The sequence below is a fragment of the Geotrypetes seraphini genome, chromosome 14, assembly GCF_902459505.1.
Source record: "Geotrypetes seraphini chromosome 14, aGeoSer1.1, whole genome shotgun sequence".
NCBI classification, from domain to species: domain Eukaryota; kingdom Metazoa; phylum Chordata; class Amphibia; order Gymnophiona; family Dermophiidae; genus Geotrypetes; species Geotrypetes seraphini.
Window position 1 is genome coordinate 24,621,279 of NC_047097.1, and position 25,697 is coordinate 24,646,975.

At 42.5% G+C, this 25,697-nt stretch overlaps 2 protein-coding genes across 2 annotated transcripts in view; one reads left to right on the plus strand and one right to left on the minus strand.

Annotated features, from left to right (window-relative positions):
* Window positions 1-25,346, minus strand: part of HOMER2 (homer scaffold protein 2) — a 119,605-nt gene extending 94,259 nt beyond the window's left edge. The window contains exon 1 of the mRNA XM_033920506.1: window positions 24,217-25,346. Within this exon, the coding sequence (XP_033776397.1) occupies window positions 24,217-24,362 (146 nt within the window). The 5' untranslated portion in view covers window positions 24,363-25,346. The remainder of the gene's footprint in view (window positions 1-24,216) is intronic.
* Window positions 9,058-14,454, plus strand: RAMAC (RNA guanine-7 methyltransferase activating subunit). The gene is made up of 3 exons (XM_033920509.1): window positions 9,058-9,156; window positions 11,676-11,845; window positions 14,111-14,454. The coding sequence occupies exons 2-3, from the start codon at window positions 11,676-11,678 to the stop codon at window positions 14,298-14,300; spliced, it is 360 nt and encodes a 119-aa protein (XP_033776400.1). The 5' UTR covers window positions 9,058-9,156; the 3' UTR covers window positions 14,301-14,454.
* Window positions 25,347-25,697: the final 351 nt, after the last annotated feature.

The window sequence follows — 25,697 nt, forward strand, 5'->3', positions numbered from 1 at the left end:
GGGACCGGCATCATTGGGGAAGGGGGGCACTAGACCACCTGGCTTTGTTTTTGGGTTCAGGGGGGATGGGTGCCCAGCAGGGGATATGGAGGCTTGGCAGAGGGGCAAATCGGGGCATTTTTTTTTCAACGGTAGGTCTGAGCTGTCTTATTTTCCTGTCAGTGCCTGAGCCAATAAGACAGCTCAGACCCTGCTGTTAAAATTTGGTCACTGCACAACTGTTTGGTTTTTTTTTTTGCTGTGCATTACATGGAGTGCTTGTTATAATGCTAATGGACTGTTTGTAGTACATTAGCATAGGATTCTCAGTAGCTGCTACAATGATCGGTTGCAGCCATGGAGAAGCCTTTTCAGCATTGGCAGGAGAGTTTCCTTGCAAGTAAGACTGGTTTTAACCACTCTAATTTGCAAGGAAACCTTTTTCTTTTCTTTTTTTTTTTTTGCATCAGGGCCTCTGTAAATTAGAATTCACAAAACATTGGATTATTTACCCACTAATCAGGACTATGAGCTGGATTTAGATTGTCATGAGACAGGTCAGTTTAGTGGCGTAATAAGGGTGAGTGGCGCCCCTGCCGGGTGGGTGTGCCCCCCTCCCTTTCCCCATCCGTTTTTAACTTCTCCGACTAAACTGATAAAAGGTATGGAAAACTTTTCATACGCTGACAGGTTGAAAATGCTGGGGCTGTTCTCCCTAGAGAAGAGGAGACTTAGAGGAGACATGAAAGAAACCTTCAAAATCCTGAAGGGCATAGAGAAAGTAGACAGGGACAGATTCTTCAGACTGTGGGGAACCACAAGTACTAGGGGTCACTCAGAGAAATTGAAAGGGGACAGGTTTAGAACAAATGCTAGGAAGTTCTTTTTTTACCCAGAGGGTTGTGGACACATGGAACGCACTTCCAGAGGTTGTGATAGGCCAGAGCACAGTACAGGGGTTCAAGGAAGGTTTAGATAGGATCCTAAAGGATAAGGGGATTGAGGGGTACAGATAGAAGTAGCGGTAGGTTATAGAAATGGTCAGGAACAACTTTACAGGTCATAGACCTGATGGGCCGCCGCGGGAGCAGACCGCTGGGCGCGATGGACCTCTGGTCTGACCCAGTGGAGGCAACTTCTTATGTTCTTACATGAGCAGCATGCCCATGTTGGTGTCGGCTCGCTCTTTGACGTCGCTTCCTAGGCGTGGGCCGGGAAGTGACATTAGAGCGCCGATGCTGACGTGGGCAGCAACCTCGCCGGGTAAGTAAAAAAGTTACGGAGGAAGGCAAGGGGGCGGGCACGTGCGAACAGCAAGGAGAGGAGGCAGGGCACTGGCGGCTCAGGGCCCATCTGGAGGGCCTTTGCACATGCGCGGACGTCGATGTGATAATGTCACGCATGCGTGTGATGTCATTGCCGCGTGCGATGCCGTGCACTTCTGGAATGCTTTGAGCCACAGCCACTATGTTTAGGGTGCTGCGGCTTGACAAAGTTTGCGGGACACTGATCTAGCCCAGTGCCTGTCTTCATGGTGGCCAATCCAGGTCACTAGTACCTGGCAAAAATCCAAATAGTAGGAATGTTCCATGCTACCCCCACGTCTGTCTCAATAACAGACTATGGACTTTCCCTCCAGGAAATCATTCAAACCTTTGCTCAAAACCAGGTCATTTTTCATTTAGCGTTAACGAAAGCAAAGCCACTTTTGCAGTTTAGCTTTCATTCCTGCTGCAAAACCTGTGGGTTAAAATTCCCAAAATGTTCACAGGAGCTCAGAGAAGACTGATTGTCTCCTCTATTACTGTGTAAGAGCAACTTAATAGGACCTGCTATCCAGAAATATTATGAACTGATGTATCTTCAAGAAAGAAATACCGTAAAAAGGAAAATCTTAATGGTTCTGCTTGTTTAAAGTGCCTAGCGAATTATCTAAAGCCATGCAGCTCATTTCTGAAGCATAATTATCAACAGAAAACTAGACTAATGACACAATTAGCTTTCTTTGTCAGATGTCCTGCAAGCATTACATTTGTATGGTAGATAATATCTGACATCTTGTGAGTAGGTTGCTGATAGTGTACATCAGAAAAACAGAACATTTATTATAATCATGCAGAACTTAAGAACTCTCTCATCAAATGTGTGTCCCTGAAAATCCTGTTATGTAGATGTATTAGCAAGCAACAATGTTTTGAATTACAGAACAAAGTTTGTAGAAGTTCTGTTTTGCTCACTGTAGTACTTTTCACTTAACTGTGGTCACTGACAATGTTTTTCTTAAAATTTCTAATTAAAATAATTACCAGATCTGAATATACCAGAAATTTGGCTGTATTACTCTACTCGGAAAAGTATCCTTTATTGCTCTCTCTTATGTCCTTTATATCTGGTTGTGCACTCACATACTGTTGCCAGGTACTGGTGACCTGAATTGGCCACCAGGCTACATGGAAAAAAAAAAAAAACCCCAAAAATTTTCTATACCGTTCTCCCAGGAGAGCTCAGAACGGTTTACATGGACCATTGGTCTGACCCAGTAAAGCCATTTTTATGTTCTTATGTGTCTCTTCTCTCTGTTGATTTGTCCTGAGCAAAATGGAGTAGAATGGCAGCACTCACCTCATGAGGTGCATCCTGCAATGTATGTATTGGAAGGGGCGGGGTTCAGATTGCCATGTAAGGGAAAAATTCCCTTATATGGAAGACTAACCATGCCCAGTGGCGCCACCATTGTTGAAAATAGCAGCACCTGAGGCAGGAATGAGTGGATATCACTCCTGCCTCATTTTAAGGTATAGGAGGGGAGCCTGAGTGACAGGTCAGGGAGTGGAGGGAGGTTGCAAGACACCAGGGAAGTTTTATTTTAAGTCATTTCAATTTGGGTCAAAGAGTGGAAGGGAAGGGTGGGTGCCGCTAGACACCAGGGATGTTTTTTATAGGATCTAAGGGATTGGTATGGAGAGGTAGGCTGATGCAAATGGTATACTTTTTGGCCCACTGCTTGTGGGTTGGTTTTTTTTTTTAACATCAATTTTTGTATCAGTGCCTGAGCCAATCAACACTCAGGTACTGACAGAAACAAAGACATTTGTACACTCATTGCTTGTACTATGCCACAGTGTTTTGGAAGTGCTAATTTCATGATTAAGCCAGCTCTACAGCAAGGCCCTCAGTCAGGCCATCCCCTCAGTCGGCAGCCATGAATTAAGGAAACTGCTGAGGAAGGGCACTGTGAGGCCTGAGATTACTTTAAAAAAAATAGAGCTTTCTATCTGAAACTTGGAAAAATACTGTTGCCTTGAATTTGTATGGATACTTTCCAGTAGCGAGTTTGGAGAGCCTTATGAAGATCCAAGGAAAAGAAGGACGATGCAAAGTACAGGAAGATCTGGAAGAAATCTTGTTCCAGACTGCTATAAATCTAGGCCTGTGGAGAAGGTTCACCTTTCCTAAGCACAGTGGGGGGAAAAAAAAAGCATAACAAAGCACAATTAAAAAAACAACAACAATAGAATAGCTTAGCAGGAAGAAACTGAATGTTCTTGAGTAATCCAATCAATTCCGTGACCTGAATCCAATAAAATACATCTTTGGGAAGACTTGGACTAGCTAACCTGAAACAGCTCAAGCGATTCTACCAAGAGAAAAATAGACAAAAACAGATCATCCCACTGTGCAAAACTGCTAGACACTTATCTGAAGCTACTGACGGCTGCTATTGCTGAAAAAGGGCTTTCTTCAAAGTAATTAATCAAGGGGATGTGAAAACTTTTATGCAATCGGGACTTTTTTGTTTTCTTATTCTTAATGACTTTTTGAATATTTTCAGCAAAAGTTCATTCATACCACCCCTCCCCTACCTTTATGATGCCATGTTAGGCTTTTATATCGCCAATTGTAGCAGTATTAGTTCCAATACTCGTAGATATTTGATAAGCGTTGGAGCTAATAACCGCTGTGGCCGGTGCTAAAAAAAAGCCTAATGCGGCTTCATAAAAGTGGGCCTAAAAGCGTACTTTTTTTTTTGTGGCATCAGAGAAACAAATTCCTATTTTAATACATTCTCAATTGTATTTTTATACAGTTAAGGGGCATTTTGTCCTTTAGGCACAAACTCACGCCTTACACAGCTGGGGAACACGTTCAGGCATCTTTTGATAACTGCCAAAACTGCACACTAATCAATATTTTGTTCTTTTTGAGGGGATGTATTAGGAGGCAGAGAATGGACATTCCTACAGTAATCAGCATAGCTACATTAGTGCATGAGTCCTTACCACCTATTAAACAAGTGGCAGTAAGTGCTCACACAGTAATGTCTTTTAATGCCTGGACACTAAAGGCAACATAAGTGTATGATCATTAATATATAAAAAAAAATAGAAAATCAGCCATTTTATGGCTGCAGTAAAAATGACCCCAGTGCCTAGGAAAACCCCACTAATATTACTAAGGTCACTTTTTTACCAAAGCTTAGTAAAAGGGCCCTTAAATGTGGGGTGGAAACTTATAAGGTACTAGAGGGTTAGATGTAAAAATATTTTTGGTTTGTTTAAGGATTAATCTTGGATGTTTCTGAGTTTGGACATTTTTTTCAGTTCGCTTTGGAAATAGTGTATCAAATGTGATTAATATGCGTATATCAACTTAATGTGGAGGTAAAGATATATAAATATATTGTCTGAATGCTATGACACAGTTTTGACCATTTTCAGATTTTGATCTGTCCTATTTGTGTGGTTTACCAGAATATTATGTCCAGCAAATCAGATCAAGTTCTTTGGCTGGGTGGTCAAAAAAATTAAATTAGGGATGAGTGCTGGATGTGGAATACTCAAATTTCAGTAAGACCATTGGCACTGTTCCTTGCAGAATTGTAAATTGGATTCTACAAGGACATACAGGATTCTATCAGCCATACAAATGATGACATCATTGGATGGAACAAAAAAGCATTGACAGAGCCTAATATTAGATTCTCAAAGAATCACAGACCGGATAAGAATAATAAATAAGTTGATAAAAAATGAATAAATATGAGACACCTCAGTACGGGCCTTGATGTATATCGAATGGCTTTTTGGCCCCGGGCAGAAACTCATGGGTGACCAGCACCAAGTTTTAAACCTAAATAAGCTCTTCCTCGTACATCATATGGTCTCAATTACCACAGATAATTAATGTGCACAGATGGTCAGGTCTCTTTAAGGCTGACAGATTTGATCATGTTTCTCTTCTTGTGTTCAAATTACATTGGTTACCAATTAATTTTCATCGTCAATTAAAATTACTTACTATGACATAACGTGCAGTGTTTGAAAACTCTCCCTCACTTGGCAGGTCTACTGACCATTATTTCATCTAGTTTCCCAACCTGTTCTGTCTAAGAACAGCAGTTATTTATTCTACCGTGTACAAGGACACTTTTGAAAGCAATGAAAAATTCTGCTTTCGGTTTTTCAAGCACCTCTCTTTTGGAATACGTGAAGAAGTCTCTGTCAAGAAATGTAAAGCTTTGCTAAAAACTTTTTTCCCCTTTGGCATTCATAAGAGCATAAGAATAGCCTTACTGGGTCCCTTTTCTTATCGTGACCAGATGATATGAAGATTTGTTTTTAAATGCTTTGTTTTGTGTGATTTTAAATTTCTGTTTGTATGATTGTTTGTTTCGTTCTTTCTTTCATTTGCTGGAGTTCCTTTCAAATATTATGTAAACCGCCTTGGCCTGCTTTAGCAGAATAAGGCAGTACAGCAAGCATAAATAAACATAAAAATTGCCTCAGATGCAAGTTTCTAATCTAATCTAATCTAAACCTTAAATTTATATACCGCATCATCTCCATGAGAATGGAGCTCGACATGGTTTACAAGAACTTAAAATAGTGGGTAGAGAAGAAGAAAAAGGATTACATGAACTTATGTGTAAAAGGGGGGAGAGAAAGGGGGGAAGGATAGAGCTACAATTTGCTGAAAAGCCAGGTTTTCAGTTGTTTGCGGAATAACTGAAGGGAGCTCAGGTTCCGCAGCGGGGTGGTGAGGTCGTTCCAAAGACCTGTGATTTTGAAGAGAAGGGATTTTTCCAGTTTCAAGCATATTGTTTATTTGATATACCGTCTATCATTACGTCTAAGCAGTTTACAATAAATAATAGGAGGGTTTTTCAAAATGTTTCTGTACTTGGGGCTCATTTTGTGCTAGGCCAGGTTAAATTTATTACTTACCCTTTTTTTTCCCTATCTCTTTGTAAAATCCAGTCTTCTGTTAACCGAGTTGAGCTCTGTTTGGAGATGACCCGGTATATAAACCGAAGATTAGATTAGATTTTTGTGGGAGAAGTGGTAAGAGGACGTGTCATAGTAGGATGCTGGGAAAAATGTATCGCAATAACAGGGTGATTAGGTGGAGAAGTGATGTAATTTGCTTTTGAGATATTTAATAAATAGGGTTTAAAACTATAAAAATGCAGAAATTTTTGAAGATCCCTTGTACAGTGATGGTTTCATACATATGCTCTTCTAACAATGTGTAACCAACTGTGTATTTGTGATTTTCCAAACACATCTGGATAAGTTGCCTATACATGTTGCATTTTATGAATTCCAGAGAGAAGCTCTCTTTGAGACACTACAAGTTTTACGAAGAGAGTTAGCAGTAAATTTGAGAGACAGATCATACCCCACATGTCTTGCTTTAGGAATAAGGTTCATTACTGTCATGATATGCACAAACTATCCCATTTTCAGAAATTGTCCCTGAGAAAAAAATGAGCTTTGGATCACAGATATGCAAATATATAGAAGAAAGTCTGCTTTTGAAAGCACTGCAGCCTGTTTGTATCACAGAATGACAAAATATTTTAGCGGATTTAATCTTCCTGATTTGGCAACTGTTGTAATATAATGTTCTTCAATGGACCTGCAGGCAAGGCATTAATCTCTCACATAATATACATACTTTACAACAGGAAAATAACCCAAAAGGCAAAGAAGTGATCACATCACAGACCTCTGGTAAATGCTGGTATCTGTGAATGATGTAGCTTTGGCCACAAGCAGATCACTGGGAATTAGTATGATGCAATATCTTCTTCACTGACATTGCATGATATAAATAAGCCTAACTTGCAACAAACAATATGTGTTGCCTTTGAATTCTAATTTAATCCAGTTGCATGTCCTGCTTTACCACTTGTTCCTTGCTGATAGCATGAATAATTATAATTGATTTGATTAAGAAAAGCACAAACAGGTATAGTAGAAACCAGGTCATATAGACTAGAACATTTGTGAATATTATAATTTGGACTTGAAGGATTGATTCATGTCAGTATCCAAGTAAAATCTCTGGCCAAGACAGTTATTTACAATATGCAACATTTTAGAAAGAAATTGAGACATGTAGGTCTCAAGTTCCACTAAATAGGATCTGTTGACATAGCGCCTGTTCTGGAATACATGGTGAAAGGAAAAATGTGGTTTTACCAGCTAAGTTTATTTTCTAGAGTCCAATCAGACCAATCCAGAATGCATGGGTTATGTCTGTCAGCCAGCAGATGCAGACAGACTACTGAGCTGTGAGCTCTGTCCTATAAAAAAAATAAAAAAAAAGCATTGACAGTACCCAATATTAGATTCTCAAAGAATATTCACAGAACCAAATGTGAATGGTAAATAAATAAATAAATATGAGACCACTTTGCCGAATGTTGGAGCCTTTGCTAACTTAGATGTTCTTCCCAAGACATGTTTCCAACTGGTATTTAACTGGATTTTTCATCTCCTGAAGAAGTTTGAGAAACGGAGCTCTGTCGAGCCGAGACAACTACTCATTGGGACTCAGATAAGTCTATTATATGGACTGAATGAATTGTGATTTGACCTGGACTGTGATCATTTTTGTTGGGACATTGAACTAACTGAATTACACTGAATTTTCCCGAATGAATTGTGATTTGACCTGGACTGTGATCATTTTTGTTGGGACATTGAACTAACTGAATTACACTGAATTTTCCCGAATGAATTGTGATTGAATCGGGATAATCTTCTGTTGGGATTTAGATAAAGCCACCCAATGAATTATTATTAACGGTGATTTGGACTTTTTAGCATTGGCACTCACACTTGTATTTTTCTACAAATGAATTTTTGAATGATAAATAATTTTTTTTACATACATTTATATGTACATTTTTACATACATTTATATATACTTATACTTTTAATTTTTTGCACTTTCTTAAAAGCACAATGTACTTTTTAACCAATGCACTTTATGGGCGGGGCTTTGTGAGTCGCTTTTTTTGCCCCTTTATTATTTTTTTCTCAGAATTTTTCACCGACCGCTTGTGCATATTAATTATTAGTGGTAATTGAAACCAAATGATGTACGGGGCAGAGCTTATTTAGGTTAAAAACCTGGTGCTGATCACCCATGAGTTTCTGCCCAGGGCCAAAAAAGTCACCCAATCTATATCCAGGCCTGTACTGAGGTGTCTCTTATTTATTTATTTACCATGCACATTTGGTTCCGTGAATATTCTTTGAGAATCTAATATTGGATACTGTCAATGCTTTTTTGTTTTGTTATATGACCTTTTGACAGTTTTTCGCTTGCCAATAAAAAAATGCCATATAGCCACAATATTGCAGTACTGTATTCCTGTAGCAAAGGCAAATATTGAACTACTGTCCTCCCTCCAAACAAGACAGAAGAAAAGGGAATGTAAGGCTCTTTATATATTATTATTATTAGATTTGGTTTCATGCCTTTTTCAGTTGCAGCTCAAGGCAACTTACACTGAGGTTCAATAATTTGTAGCTCAAGGGAGTTACATTCAGGTCCTGTTCCAGGAGGGCTCATAATCTAACCCCCCCCCCCCCCGGTAGAAACTTCCCCAACACAGGCGCTCAATGAGGTCGGCGTTCAGCGACCCTGTCCCGACCCACGGCGTCCCAAACCGCACGGCTTCAGCCTGATTCCTGCTACGCCCCACCCCTCCCCTGACGCAACTTCCTTCGCCCAGCGCCCCGCCCACTCAGACGCAACCTCTCTCCCTTGGCCGTGAAAAAAAAAAAAAAAAACCCCGGAAATTGCGTCACAGGGGACGGGCGGCCAAAGGCGGAGGAAAATCGGAGGGTCCGGCGGTGTTTGACTTCAGGCAGGAGTTGGAAGGTAGGATATGGGAAGGCGCTGGACCGGGGAGGGGAGAGGGGCAAAGAGCGTGAACGATGATGTCGCGGGATGACTCGAGCCCCTGCTCGCGTGCGATGATCCCGTGGCGCGTGAGGGCAGTGCAAAATGCGCGAGGCTTGGTGCTTCTGCAGAGCCAAGGAAGATTCTTGAATTCCAAAGCGTCTGGTTTCTTTGGTTGTTCGGGGCCCAAGAGGAGTCGCGGCTGCGCCAAAATGAGTCCTCGGCGCTGTACATTCAACATGTAATAGACCAGGGGTCTCAAAGTCCCTCCTTGAGGGCCGCAATCCAGTCGGGTCTTCAGGATTTCCCCAATGACTATGCATGAGATCTGTGTGCATGCACTGCTTTCAATGCATAGTCATTGGGGAAATCTTGAAAATCCGACTGGATTCCGTCCCTCCAGGACTGGAGTTGATCTAGAGCGGGGGTCACCAAAGTCCCTTCTTGAGGGCCGCAATCCAGTCGGGTCTTCAGGATTTCCCCAATGAATATGCATGAGATCTGTGTGCATGCACTGCTTTCAATGCATAGTCATTGGGGAAATCCTGAAAATCCGACTGGATTGTGGCCCTCGAGGAGGGACTTTGAGATCCCTGTAAGAGACGGTTCCTGTTCAAAAGAGCTTACAATCTGATTAGGACAAACCGAACAAATGGGACAGATAGGGGCTGGGGAGTTTCTCACAGGGAGAATGATAAGTTGGACTTAAGTATCTTACTGGTGAGTGGGAGTTAGGACTTAAAAGCAGCCTTGAAAAACTGAGCTTTTTGCTTGGATTTGAATACTACTAGAGATGGAGCTTGACGTATTGACTTGAGCAGTCTGATGGCCAGATGCACTAAAAAAGGATTGGTAAGACTGGGTGGGTCCGCTCCGATTCTAAAAGAACTACTGATACATGAAATATTTCACTGTCAAATGATTCGTGTGGAGGTTCAGCATAATCCCCGTCTCTCCCCCCGGATTGATCGTTGTGAAAGCGACTCTCGCAGGGAATGTCGAAGAGCTGAGAGGCAGGGGAAGCCACTCAACTATTCGGGGCAGGAAACCTTTTTTTTTTTTTTCCTTTTAAATCAGTGTCCCGCAAACTTTTTTGAGCTGCGGCACACTATAGGTAATGGCTGCAGCTTGAGGCACCCGGAAGTGTGCGGACATCACTGTGATGATGTCATGCACATTCATGACTTCATCATGTCGACATCTGTGCATTTGCAAAGGTCCTTCAGACAGGCCCTGAGATGCCAGTGGGGGGTGACAGCAGGGAAGAGGGCCAGAGAGGCGCTGGTGCCGGCTGATTGCTTACAGGATGTGCCTAGCGCCACGAATAACTAAGTGCAAAGTGTATGTTTTATTGTGTCTTTTATAAAGACAACATAGGTATCAAGAATCTGCCCCAGTGGGTCACAAATTAGCTTTCAAAAATCTACACATGCTCTGAAGACATGTATTGCATATATTCTATGGGGCTCATAATCAAAACAAAAATATATCCAAAAACTGGCCTAAGTTGGTACTTGGACGACCTAAAAGAGACCGATAATCGAAGCCGGTTTTTGGACGGAGCCAGAGAATTTTAGGTCTGGAATGCGCTCCCGAGAGAGGTGGTGAAGATGAAAACAGTGACAGAGTTCAAAAAAGCATGGGATGAACACAAAGGATCTAGAATTAGAAAATAATAGTAAATATTGAAGAACTGGGCAGACTTGCATGGTCTGTGTCTGTATATGGCCTTTTGGTTGCAGATGGGCTGGGGAGGGCGCCAATGGCTAGGATGGTGTAGAGCTTTGACAGAGACTTCAGTAGTTGGAACCTAAGAACGGTACCGGGCAGAGCTTTGGATGTGTCATTCTCTTAACAGGTAGCCAAGACTATTTCTAGGCTTTATCTTATGGCTCCTGAATTTCTTTTTTTTTTAATGTTTATTAGAAATTTTATAGATAATAACAACAAGCATAATTACAATACAAAGCACTAAGAAAGCATCACAAGAAAAATAACAAGCCAAGTCTCTGCCTAAGCACAAGATAAAATCTTAGAGTAGAAACTGGGGAACCCCACCTGACATTACAACTGAAAACCAAAACAAAACCATTATTTAAAACCCCAAGCCCTACCCCCCTCACCAACCCCACAATTCAGTCAACAAAACCCCCACCCACATCCCACCCTGCACACATGTATACCCCATAATGGCTCCTGCATTTCAATGGCTTTTTGTTAAGTCGAAAGTAGATTCCACGGTGGTTCAGGTTACCAAATGTACCTCCTTACCTAATGAAGGTGGTGTGATGGATTTTTTTCTTTAGTTACCTCTGTTTTCCTTATGCTGTCTATTAAGATGTTTTAATATGTATTGTTTGAATATTTTTACTGCCACAATTAGTTATTGCCTATGTTGGGCTTATTCTTGCTGTACATCGCCTTGGGTGAATTTTTTCACAAAGATAATAAAAAAATCTTTATAAATAAATTTTGTATTTCTTATTTTCCATGTTAAGATGACGACCACTACAGATGCCATTCCAGATTTTGAAGAGATGTTTAGCCATAGGTTCACAGCAGATGATCAGGAATTTCAAGAGTACCTGAAACGCCCAGCAGATCCACCCCCTGTCGTAGAAGAATGGAGAAACAGATCTGGTGGTAACCAGAGGCATCGAGACAATAGGTGACAGTGACTTTTCTCATGACTCATTTTTATTCACTGAGGGGAAAATTCTCAAAACCTACCGTGCCTTTAATGATGACAGCTAAACCCATTCCAGCTGGTTTAACACCGAAGTTTTTTACTGGCCAAATATCAAAAGGGCTCACTGTGGTCTTTTCTGAGCTTCCTGGCAGACTCTGACTTTGCCAGGCAAATGTATTACAACGAGGTAATTAATATTTAAACAAGCACTCCAGGCGATTCTCTATCATCGCTGGGTGATTCCGTAACCTCATTGTCCTACATTTGCAAGCAAAATTTTCTGGCAAGGTCTGAGCTGTCCTAGTCTTACTTTCCGGTCAGTGCCTGAACACTGAATGGCCAGGCATTGACAGAAAAGTAAGGTTTGACAGCTCAGTCCCCTTCCCCCCCCCCCCCCACAAATTTAAACACAAAAAAACAAACTCCAAATTGAAGGACAAGAGGGATGCCCACTCCTTGTCACCGGTGATGCCCACCCTCCACACTCCCATACCTTTCAGTCGATGGCCAGTCAGAGGGATGCCTACTCCCTCCAGCTGGCAGGCCCACCTCTTCAAAATGGCAGGCCTTCCCCTTCCTGGTGCATCCTGGGATGTGCCTGGGACTGGCCTAAGGCTCTGATTGGCCTAGCCTAAGGCCCCTCCCATAGGAAGAGCCTTAAGCACCTTAGGCCCCGAAGGGGAAGGCCTGCCAGCTGGAGGAATAGGCATCCCTCCAGACGACCGTTGACTGAAAGGTACAGGGGTGTCAGGGCTGGGTGGGCATCACCGATGGCAGGAGTGAGTGGGCATCCCTCCTGCCGGGGATATCGGTGGCCAGCTATCGGGGGGGTGGACGGGGACCCTGGTGGCAGGAGGGAGTGAACATCCCTCTTGCTGATCTTTGATTTGGGGTGTTTTTAAAAAAAAAAATTGGGGGCTGTATTCTGTGCATGTGCCAATCGTTATCACCAGCGACTTGTCCCATGCAAATTTAGTGACCCTCCGCGAACCTTATTTGCATGCCTGGGTTTTAGAGAATGACTCGTCTTTTCAAATAGTTATATTTACAGCCGCAACAGTGGCCCATTGGATTTTAGTGTGAGTGTTAGAGAATCCTCTCCTGAAAGGCAGATACACTAACTCATGATATTTCCTGATAAAGCTGGCCACCCAAGCAAATGATCTGGGTTGTTAAGTCTTAAATTTTGTTTTGGAGTTTGGCAAAATAAGATTGCATATCAGAGAGGTAATTTGTTGCGTTTTGTTGAAAAGTGGCCTGTGACAGTGTTTTCACAGAGTTCAGAATTAATCAACTACTTTGTGCTACCCTGCTTCATAGCAGCTTATTAATTTTGAATTTGATTAAAATTCAAACTACACTCCAGTCTTCTTTGCAAAGCAGAAAACTGGTGAAAATGTTCACATACAATGCTTTTCACTGTTCTCTTGAGCATAAGCCAGGTTGTCATAGGAGGAGGAGTAGCCTAATGGTTAATACAGTGGACTGAGAACCAAGTTCAATTCCGCCTGCAGCTCCTTGTGAGTCTGGGCATGTCATTTAACACTAGGTACAATAGCTTAGATTGGGAGCCCGATAGGGGCAGAGAAAGTACCTGCATTTTTGACTAATACTATCAGAATGTTTCCCGATGTGTCTCGCTCTACCCAGAAAAGACTAAAACAGTTTCTTATTTTGAGACCACAGGTTACTCAGTTAGGGGCTACTTTTGTTCTGCATTTCCCATGTAAATCTGTAATGGTTTATAAAGAGGACAGATACGTCTTCTATGATCCACAGCAGCTATCTAAATTTATTTCTAATAAGAATAATTCTTGAGAAATTATGGGTATGTCTGGTTCTTATTTAGCTCAGAAAGAATAGTTCAAGAGCAATCAGACTGTCTATTCTATTTACCTATTTGTTAAAATTTCAGCTCATTATCAGCTCCTCTAGTTACTGGTGGACTAACTATACTATGTAATAAGTTTTTTTTTCTCAAATTCTTAAATGTTAATCCTATGTTGTGTTTACACTGTATTTTTTCTTTGATTTGGCAGTTGAAAATTGTCAACTATTAAAATCAATAAAATATATAATTATAAAAAGATAAATGTTTAAACTGCTTTGGTTGTACCACAAAAAGGCAGTATATCTAATCTCATTGCAGATACTATCATAGTAAAGGGGAAACAATTTCATGATTCTATAATATGTGCAACACAGGAGACTGCATTAAATTGCTGTTAAATTTTCTCTTTTCAGGTTTCAGGATAGACAATATAGAGAACGAGGAGAGAGGCATGACCGCTCCCAGAATTATAGATCTGGGCGTCAGTGGCAAGGAAGAGGCTGGGAAAACAACCACAACCAGTACAGACGAGGACAGTCTTATCCTTCGTATGGACAGCACAGTTATTATGCTTACAATCGGCAAAACCCATACCGTGATTAGTATTGGTTAAACTCATTTCACAAATACTGTACCATAAATTTAGAAAGTTTGTTTTTCTAAACTTTAGGCATAAATTTCTGTAATCGTTTTAGTTAATGGGCAATTTTTGTTTTAATTTAAAAAGATTAAATACAATAGAAAAACTTTGATTTCACTGATGTATTATCATTTGACCAACACTTTCCAGACACATAACTGGAGGTCCTGCTCCTTTGATGCTTTGTCTTGACAACATTTTAAGCTCCATCTTGGACACAGCTAAACTTCTCCCTCCGTATTTGCGGTTTCAGCATTTGCGGTTTTGATTATTCGCGGTTTTTAGCTTGCTGGCTCCTCCCCCTCCAAATTACATCAGCTTGCATAGAGAAATTGCCGATTCCAAGCTTTTACAGAGAAAATTGCCAATTCCCGGCACTTTCTTCATCATGTTTTGCCTCTCCTTCAGAAACAGACCAGGTTAGTTTTACTATATTCACGATGGGTTTTAAAAGAAAACAACGAATAACATGTGAAAAAGTTATTCACGTTTTTTCTGTATTTGCAGTTCTGTTAATACCCTATCACAGTGGAATACGGAGGGAAAAGTGTACATGGTTATAAAAAGATACAAATGTAGCATATAAAATATAGTTTAGCTTTACCCCAGATTCATGATAATCCAAAATTCTAGCTAGATTGTCATTTTAACCTCTGCATCCCCTTTTGTTTATTTTGTTTTTTTTCAAATTCTACTGCCTACTATTTAAAGCAGGGGTGTCAAAGTCGATCCTCGAGGGCCGCAATCCAGTCGGGTTTTCAAGATTTCCCCAATGAATATGCATGAGATCTATGTGCATGCACTGCTTTCAGTGCATATTCATTGGGGAAATTCTGAAAACCCGACTGGATTGCGGCCCTCGAGGACCGACTTCGACACCTGTGATTTAAAGCCATAAACGGAACAACCGACTAATCCACCTCAACCAGACACAGGAGAACCCACACACCATTCACGCACCCTCCAACCAAAAATATCGAACGAAAAAAACAACTGTACGAAAAACCTCCTAGCCACTCGAGCAGCAAAACTGGACCACCATCTCTCCAACTTACTGATCCCGACCACAGACTACAAAACCTTCAAAAAACAAACAAAAACCCTACTATTCACAAAAAATACATAAAACCAAATTAACATAGCTAGATCTATCTCAAGCATCACCTGCAATACTCTCCAATCCTTAGCAACTTAGAAAATGTCCAGACTACTCCTTATGAACCTCTAAATATCCTGACAATTCATATGTAATCCGCCTTGAACCGGAAGATAATGGCGGAATAGAAATCACTAATGTAACGATGAGGGAAAAGAAGCAAAACAAAAAAGGAAAGGACAAAATAAGAACAACAACAATTTGTAAAAAAATAATAATAAAATCAGAAAGGGGTCTGAAAATATTTTGGCTAATTTTCAAGGTCCACTTCTTGATTAGGACTTTGGGGCTTTAAGATGAAGTGGTAGGGAAACGCCAGAATTACAGGGGATTCATCAAGGTATGATAAAAGATTGTTTGTTTGTACTGCATGTTGATGTACTGCTAAATTCAGCAACCCCTACTTTAGGTTTAGACCCCGCTTGGGAACCACCTCGCATGCAATGTTATTCCTGCAGCTCAGGATCATTGGGCCACAAAGCTGTGCTGTCTCTTCTCTTATGTTTTTGTTCTTGTTCATATCATCTTGTCTAAGGGCTGCATCTATCCTTTGAATCTTAAAGCTGGAGAGGAAGCTTGAGGACCGGAGGAAAGGATGAAATTAAACATCAAAGCTAATCACTAGGCAACCATTCACATCAAAGAGTCATAATGTTTGATGACAGCTGCAGCGGAAGATTCCTTCTACACGCTAACAAAAGCAACATCATAAATCACAGGCACACTTCAATATTTTAACATAGTTAAAGTAAATTTTAAAAATAAAAAGTAAACAGAGCTGTGTTAAGAAAAAATATAAAAATGAGGTGTGGAGGAACAAACAGCTATAAGAACATAAGAATTGCCATACTGAGACAAAGTGAAAGTCCATCGAGCCCAGTATCGTGTTTCCAACAGTGGCCAACCCAGGTCCCAAGTACTTGTCAGAAACCCAAAGAGCATCAATATTCCAGAGCTGAGATTGTGATGTCATAATGCCTCATTCCACCAATGCCCAAGAACCAACCTAATCAGTGATGTCATAATGGCTCGATTATCCTATATTGGCTCACATAAGAACATAATAGTTGCCATACTGGGATCTACCGAAGGTCCATCAAGCCCAGCATGCTGTTTCCAACAGTGGCCAACCCAGGTCCCAAGTACCTAGCTAGACTGCTTATCCTAGGAATAAGCAATGGATTTCCCCAAGCCCTCTCAATAATGGCCTATGGACTTCTCTTTTAGGAAATTATCCAAACCTTTTTTAAACCCCTCTAAGCTGATTTCACCACATTCTCCAGCAATGAATTCCAGAGTTTAATTACACAGTGCAATACAACCACTCTCCACGCAAACAAAATAAGACGTTTTACCTTCTTATTGATGTGCCGTATTCATAAATGTTTTTGTTTGAGTGGAATCAACAAAAGTGTTAAATAACATGCTTTCATTTTGGTAAGGTCCAGCAAGTTCTATGTTTTTTGGGATTTATTAACCACCTTTTCATTAAGAGATTCACCCAAAGCGGTTTACGGTACATTAAAGAGTAAGCAGGTACTACTCAAGTATTTTTCTCTATCCCAGCAGGCTCACACTCTAACTGGTACCTGGGGCAATGGAGGGGTTAAGTGACTTGCCTAGAGTCACAGGGAGCAGACTGAGATTGAGCTCACAAGCTCGGGGTACTGAGGCAGCAGCTGTAACCACTAGGCCACTCTTAGGAAGAAAAGGGATGACACACATGATGAGGAGAAATGATTGTGATGGGGCAGTTGGACTCTAGGTTGCCGGGGATCTGGAATAAAAGGATGCAAGAGTGGACTCCAGAGGATTGACGGATGGATAACGTGACCATTTATGGTTTTCCTCACAATGGAACAGGACCCCGGACCCCCCCCCCCCCATGTACCTTTTTTTAATCCCGGCGGCTGCCTCCTGTCCTGATGTCTTCCGGCAGTGGCGCACAAGGCAGGTGCGCCGCTCTACTGCTGCCAGAAGACATCAGGACAGGAGGCAGCTGCCAGGATTAAAAAAAGGTACCGGGGGTGGGGCTGTATTCGCTATGGTACTTGGGGACAACCTAAAAACGGGACGTATGGTCCCGGTGTGTGTCTATCTTTTTAAGAAGCATAAAATAAATAAACCAGACAAATAGAGCTACTAAAGTGGTGTAAATTAAACTTAAATATTTACAAGGAGAGACAGCTTGCTCAAGAGTGGATTAGAAGGGTGAGGCACAGAATGATTTTGAGGCAGTAAAGACAAGGCTAGTTTTCTTCCAGCTGCGAGGAAGCTTCTAATTGTCTTTTGAGATTTTCTATTCAGGGGATGAATATAAGCTGAATAGGGTTAACAGATAATCAGATTTACCCAGTCATGTCCTCTTTTTAGCTTTCTAAACTGTCTGTGGCATGGCTCTCCCCTGTTCTCCACCGATCTTCCCTGCCCGAATTTAATCTTTTGGCTGACCAGCAGCATCAGTGAGTTGAGCCTGCTGCCATTGGCCTGCCCTGGAAGCCTTCTTTCTGCACTAACGTCCTGTTACCATGTAGGCAAGACCGCTGAGATTTTAACCCCGGTTTTATATCTGCAGTATATCAAATAAATTGAACTTGAACTTGAACTGCAGAGAGAAGGCTTCCAGGGCAATCCAACCACAGCAGACTCACTTCACTGATGCTGCTGGCCAGCCCAAAAATTAAATTCAGCAGAGGCAGGTGGGGGATAGGTGAGAGCAATACCTGAGTCTGAGGTGGGCCGGGGCTGGAGAGAGAGACACTCTGCACCATTGGATCAAACTGGGGGAGGGAGGGAGAGAGGGAAGCATTGATGGGGGAGAGGGGTTGGAGAGAGGGAGCGAGAGAGAAGCACTTGTGTGTGTGTGTGTGGGGGGGGATGTTGGAAGTAGAGAGAAAGAGAAAAACATCCACTGGGGAAGGGGAGAAGCAGTAAAAGGATACAGAGGATGGAAAGGGGGACTAAGGAAAGAGGTGAAAGGGTCCAGAGAAGAGTGATTAAAATGGTTAAGGGGCTGGAGGAGTTGCTGTACAGTGAGAGATTGGAGAAACTGGGCCTCTTCTCCCTTGAAAATAGGAGACTGAGAGGGGACATGATCGAAACATTCAAAATACTGAAGGGAATAGACTTAGCAGATAAAAACAGATTGTTCACCCTCTCCAAGGTAGGGAGAACGAGAGGGCACTCTAAAGTTGAAAGGGGATAGATTCTGTACAAACGTAAGGAAATTCTTCTTCACCCAGAGAGTGGAACACTCTTCCGGAGTCTGTTATAGGGGGAAACACCCTCCAGGGATTCAAGACAAAGTTGGACAAGTTCCTGCTAAACTGGAACGTGTGCAGGTGAGGCTGGACTCATTTAGAGCACTGGTCTTTGACCTGGGGACTGCCGCGTGAGCGGACTACTGGGCACGATGGACCATTGGTCTGACCCAGCAGCGGCAGTTCTTATGTGAAAGGTGTGGCAGGGGCGGGGCAAGACTGGTGGCGGCAGGGCCGGGCCTGGGGTGTGGTAGGGCCAGGGTCATGTGTCTTCTTTTTTGACTTCACAAATATGGTAACCCTAGTGAATATAGGACTATTTCCTAAAAGCTATCCTATCTCCTCCAAGTATTTGCATTCAGCCTTCAGGATGTTGGATACACACCATCTTCTCCCGTCTTAAGGTTATCACAACAAATACAGTAGCATTGTAAGGCTGCAGAAATGTTGATAGAGGGCTGTACTTCCCTGACTGGTTCCAGTGTGGAGGATTATGATGAGCTGGTTGCTGCTATATATAAACTGGAATCTCCATGGCAACCTTTGAATTCCCTAGGCACCAAGAATCACGAGTACAATTAAAAGAAATAGTTTATAATAGCTCCGGTATTGTAGGTCCAACTGGCTGGCGTGGGAAAAGCCACACAGCGCTTTTGTTGGTTAGCTGAAGTGATTAAAAATAACTCTTCTTGTACTAAAGCACATAGCAAACAGGCCAGATGCATGGGATTCCACGTCTATTTATTTTTATGTTAGTTATTTGTAGAATTGAGACTCCATCTTTTCAAGTAAGCCTGCTCAAAACAGAGAATAGCAATAATGAGAGTGCAGAAATACAACGGACTAAGAACAAACAGGCTGGTTAAAAAGAGTAGAAATAAAATAAATGCATACCATAGCAAACCAAAAAATGCATACATTAGTAAAAAAAAGAAACCCATTAGGAGACAGTGCCCCTATAAGGATAAAAAAAAAAAAGGAAAACGATCAAATAATAAAACCAGCTATCAAGATAAGATTAAGAACAAATCACCTGACTTTAATACATTTACAAAAAATATTGAGACTACATCGGGAACTCCCTACAGCCATTTCCTGATGGCGATCTGCACGGGGCAGGAGTGTAGGAAGATCGCTCTTGCCCCGAAAGCCCTCTAGACCACCAGGTAAGGCCGGGAAGGCGGCAGGGAGGTGGGGGTGGGTCAGAGCCGGATAATCGCGGTGTTTTGCCATTCGCGGTCCGGCTCTGCCCGTATCCCCTGCGAATGACGAGGGAGAAGTGTAACACTGTTTTGTAAGTTCTTCTGAGTGATTTCACTTCATACCCCCGTTTTTTTTTTTCAAATCCTCCATCAAGCTTTTGGCTTGTTTTTGGGTTTTTTTTTAAATCTTTTACATCATTACAATTGTGAGTGAGGCAAGTTGTCAACTAAGGGCTCCTTTTACTAAGGTGCGCTAACGTTTTTAGCGCACGCTAACCCCGCGCTACGCAGCTAGAACTAATGCCAGCTCAATGCTGGCGTTAGCGTCTAGCATGTGTGGCATTGTAGCGCGCGCTATTCCATGTGTTAAAGCCCTAACGCCAGCTTAGTAAAAGGAGCCCTATGTTGAAACATTTTATTGAAGAAATCAGTCAAATATACAATAATACAATAAATGCTCATTACAATTAAATTCAAAGCTCAAACATTACATAAATAATTTTATCATTTCTCCAAAATATATTTTCCATATTACCTATTCATAATACCATATATACCCCCACATCTTTCCCACCCCCCTTTCCTCCCCTTCATTTCCCTCCCAATTTTTTTTAAAAGGAGCCCTAAATATCTTGGATGACAGCTATCTCTTCTTAGTATGGTATTTCTGTCAGTTTTCTATCCAAATTTCTATGCCCAAAGTCTCTTAATATACTAATTCATTCCCTGGTTATTTCGAAAATTGATTATTGTAATGCGTTACTTATGGGAATAGCTCAAAAAGAAATTAGACGTTTGCAGATCACTGATGAGGTTGGCTCTTAGCCATTGGTAGAATGAGTCATTATGACATCACAATCTCAGCTCTGGAATGTTGTTACTCTAGGTTTCTGCCAGGTACTTGGGACCTGGGTTGGCCAATGTTGGAAACAGGATTCTGGGCTTGATGGACCTTCGGTCTGTCCCAGTATAGCAATTCTTATGTTCTTAGGTTCCGCTGGACCACCAAATACAGGACCAGTAGACCTGCGATGATGGGCAGTGTTTCTTGACCCACCTGTTGGGGGCTCACGACCTGGCCACCAATTCCCACCCGTCCATCCGCCGCTGCCTGGAATCTCGCGTTCCTGCCTCCCCCCTCCCCCGCTGCTTCCGTGACAACCTTCTTGGAGCCACACTCGCTCCTTCAGTCGTCAGCCTTTGGCGGTGCTCCTTGCGGTGGGTGGCACACGCAGTGAATAAAGTCTTTAGTCACGGTGGCCCCAAGAAGGATCCCTGTTTCGACGTAGAAGAAAATGCCTTCCCCAGGGGACAATGTCAACACAAATGGTATATCAAGACTGAATAAACAGAACCTCTGGTAAGAGAGAGTGTCCGCTTGGAACCTTTTTAGGCTGTTATGCGGTATATAAAGTTTTTTAACATAGTGAGGGGCAGCTGAGTGAATGCATTTGGAGGCCAGTATGAAGAGTTTGAATTGTATTTGGATGGGACGCCAATGAAGTGACTTTAAGAGAGGGGTAATGCGTGCGAGTGCCGGTATGTAGACATGCTTGTTGCCTAGTTACCTCTGTTAATGTTTTGGATGTCAATGGTTCTAAAATACTTGCTCTCGCTGTGTGCAATCAGGGCGCACATATGCATTCATGTATATATTTTAGAAAAATCTGGAAGCAATTCCCATTTCCCTGTTTTATCTAAAACGGGGCTGCAGATGTGAACAGAAAAGCAAGGAATCAATAATGTTGCACTTAGCTGCAGAGCTGAAGGACAATGGGGGTGGGAGGGAGGATGGGAAGGTTATTTCTCAGTGAAGAAAATAGGCAATACTAAGTGTGGCAGCATACCCCAGGGGGAAAAGAAGAGACATTTAAAAGCCATTAAAACCTCTATGCTCAACACTAACGCTAAAACATTTCATGACACAGGGTAGAGGTGAAAGTAGAAGAAGCTGAGGAAAATGTATTTTACAATGGGCTTTCTCCACCTACAGAATAGGATCATTTTTTTGTTCATTTTATTGCAGTGGAACAGAATGGTGCTTGCTAAGAGCAGAGGCAGCTGGGTTTGGTTTGGTTTTTACAAATTTAAGATTTCATATACAATGAAAATATTGCTGAGAAAAAAAGAAGTGCTCGAGAGATATATAGAAAAAAAATTCTTCACAGAAAACAAAAGTAATAGTGTTAAATGGACCAAAAGAAGCGGGAAAGAGCATTACACAAACAAACAAAAAGTTAATATGAAAAGGAAGGTATCTGCCAAATTATGGGGGCCCTTTTACTCAGAGGTGCTTACCACAGGCAAAAATGCATTACTGTGGGGCGTTATCAGGCCTCCCACAGTAGTTTTTGCAGGTGTGTGCGCTGGAGGCAGGTTTGGGGTGGGGAATGGGTGCAGCTATGTTGATCGGTTAGCATGTGGGCTGATTAGAGTTGGGTTAGCACGTGACCCCTTACCACATACAAATTAGGTTCCGTAAGTGCTCATGCACTGATGGGAAAATGAGTGTACGGCCAACGCATGTGGGAACGACCTGTGCTGGCAACAGTGCAGGCCACTTTCTAGTGCTGCTTAATAAAAGGGCCCTTATTTCTTTATAACATTTCTATAGCATCTTCCAAGCTCAACAAAGGTCCATCCAATTCAAATTACTCCTGAATGCTCATTCTCTCTTTTTTTTTTTTTTCTCCTATAAGAATACTGGTGACTTACAATTAGAGAATGACCCGAGGACAAATTTTTCCCCATCCCCGCAGGAACTCATTTTCCCATCCCGTCCTGCTAAGTTCTTTTTCTGTCCCTGCCCCATTCCTGCACGCTCTATCCTCATCTGCACAAGCCTCAAACACTTTAAATTCCTAAGTAGCAACATTCTAGAGCTCAGATTGTGATGTCATAATGCCTCATTCCACCAATGCCTAAGCTCCGTCCTCATCTGCACAAGCCTCAAACATTTTAAAATCATAAGTAGCAACATTCTAGAGCTCAGACTGTGATGTCATAATGCCTCATTCCACCAATGCCTAAGCTCCGTCCTCATCTGCACAAGCCTCAAACTCTTTAAAATCATAAGTAGCGACATTCTAGAGCTCGGACTGTGATGTCATAATGCCTCATTCCACCAATGCCTAAGCTCTGTCCTCATCTGCACAAGCCTCAAACACTTTGGGGCAGGGACAGGGATGTGGCTCTGAGCATGAGAAGAGGTGTGTGGGGGGGGGGGGCAGGGCTGGGGCAGAATGGCACATGACTTGGGCAGAACAGGGTGGAGCTGGTTGGAACTGGGCAGGAATGGGGGAGGGGGGGACAGGGCCATGGTCCAGATTTTATGATCGTAAAACCTGGTAACCCTAACCAGGTGGGACAAAGAGCATACATAGGTTGGGGGGGGGATCTTGGGTAACATAGGGAGGGTGACCCGTCAAATGTGCGCAGGACAATTGCACCGTGACAAATGCGCGCACTGAATGGGAGGTATTCCAACAATTGGATACTATTTTGTCTTGAGGGTTACAAAGCAGCCCTCTTTTTTGAGGGGAGGACCCCCCTCACTACACTTGCAAGATTCACTTGGTATCTAGTGTTAGGATAAGGTTTACATGATGATTATGGGAACCATTTACATAAGTGGATATCTGGAAGGCCCTGATTTGCTGACTCCTTAGGCCTCCGTCCCATTGTGCGTGCACTTGTCTGTGCGTGCAACTGTGCGCGGATTTGTCTGTGTGCCCATAGGGAGCAAAGCAGGGCTGAAATGCATATTGGAGGCATATATTGTAGAGGGGAAGTCAAGCAATCTCACGGAATTACCTTTCAAATCTTACTACTAACATTCAAAATTTAAAAAACTCAGACGCGCCAGGATTTTTCGACAGACTACTCATCCTCTACTGCTCTCCAATAATACTTCGCTCTGGCAATCAATTTCTCTCGCATGTTCCCTAAGACATATTTTTAACGCTACTACTTGGAAGCGAATATCCTCAGTCACAGCCCCTACGCTTTGGAACACGCTCCCAATTAATCTGAGGGAAGAGACTATTTAGAGATGCCTACAACCTCTGGCAATATTATATGACTGCCAGGAAAGGAGAGTGACACAGGTTTTGTCAAAAATAAAGCCACAGATATGGCCTTCAAAATCCCACCCAAGGTGACAACAAAACCTCTCCCCACACACTCCTAACTTTCTCAAAAAACCAACATCCAAGAAAAACAAAACACAGCAAACAAACAGTTCCAAATAATCCACACTCACTGCTTGCAGCTTGAGGCCAAGTCCACCTGCATAGGCTCAGGATAATTAGATGCACAGCCTGCACAAGCTTCTTGACAGTCCATAGGCTCTCCATTCAGGAATGGCAAGTCTTCCGCTTGTCCAGCCTCAGTCAGCTCCATAGGCATAGGTCTGTTGCTCCTGTTTGGCCCAGGTGGATCTTCAGGGAGGCAAGGCCTGAACTTCCTCCCTAACCGGCCTGCTTGTTTGAATGTCACTGCTGGCTTACATACTCTAGGGGCGTGCCCTGTTCTGAGTGAGTCAGCAGTGTTGCCTGGGACCCTTGGGTTCCCCCAGTGGTGACTCGGGTAAAGCTCACCTACTTCCTCCTCAGACAAATCTGGCTCCCTCTGGTGGTCAATGGCATTATTACCAGAATCATAACCCTGGGAGATCTTGGAATTTCCCTTCCGTGTTTTTACTTTTTCCCCTAGCTTAACTGGGACCTTAGCAGGGAGAATACCTGGCTGGTCACAATATACACTTTCTGTTATCCTAATATCATTGAAGTGTACCACTTGGATTATGTTGCGGGAAATGTAGAGAGGGAAGAAAAGGAGCAAGACTCATTCAACCTGCATACAGAAGCAAAGAACAGATGAGTCAGCTGCTGAGTCATCTGTCTGCATCATCACACGTGGTTAGATGGGGAGATGGTCTTTTAACGACTTTGATGCTGGATTCTGAGCAAATGCTATAAAAGAACATCGCCGGAAGGTGGAAGACAGAATGCTACACTACAGAAATTGAAAAACATGATTACTATTTTTTCAGTGAAAACCAACTGAGCTCAGTCCTGTGATTTGTTGTTCTGGATGATATTATCCCAAGGCTTACAAGAAAAGCTGATGTAAAGCAATGCACGCCCTCTGCTGGCTGGGAAGGCGAAGTGCTGCACCCGGAGCGGCTCATCCCCCTTACTATGCCAGTCATCAGCTCTATGGGCGCCTACGTTAGGCATGACAATGGCAAATTACATTAGTATTCTATAATGGAACCAACAGTAGGTGCTTTGGTTCCGTTATAGAAAATGCTTGAGTACCTCAATAAATTCATGTAAACTGTTCTGTGCTCCCCTGGGAGAACGGTATAGAAAATTGAATAAATAGTATGAAAAGCTTCAGCCTCTGATAACCAGAGCTGGTATTGTGATGTCATAAAGCCTCATTCCACCAATGACTAAGAGCCAACCTCGTCAGTGATGTCACAATGGCTTGATTGTGCTTTACATAGCTCACTTTTACTACATTTTGATTTCCAGAGTGGCACAGTGGTTAAAGCTACGGCCTCAGCACCCTGAGTTTGGGGGTCCAAACCCACACGGTTCCTTGTAACCCCGCGCAAGTCACTTAATCTCCCCATTGTCCCAGGTACGTTAGATAAATAGTGAGCCCGCCAGGACAGATAAGGACAAATGCTTGAGTTCTGAGCTCCCCTGGGAGAACAGTATAGAAAACCGAATG

Coding starts and splice junctions, on each gene's coding strand:
- RAMAC (XM_033920509.1), top strand. CDS start 11,676: ATGACGACCACTACAGATGCCATTCCAGATTTTGAAGAGATGTTTAGC. Junction 11,846..14,110: donor CAGAGGCATCGAGACAATAG/GTGACAGTGACT, acceptor TTCTCTTTTCAG/GTTTCAGGATAGACAATATA.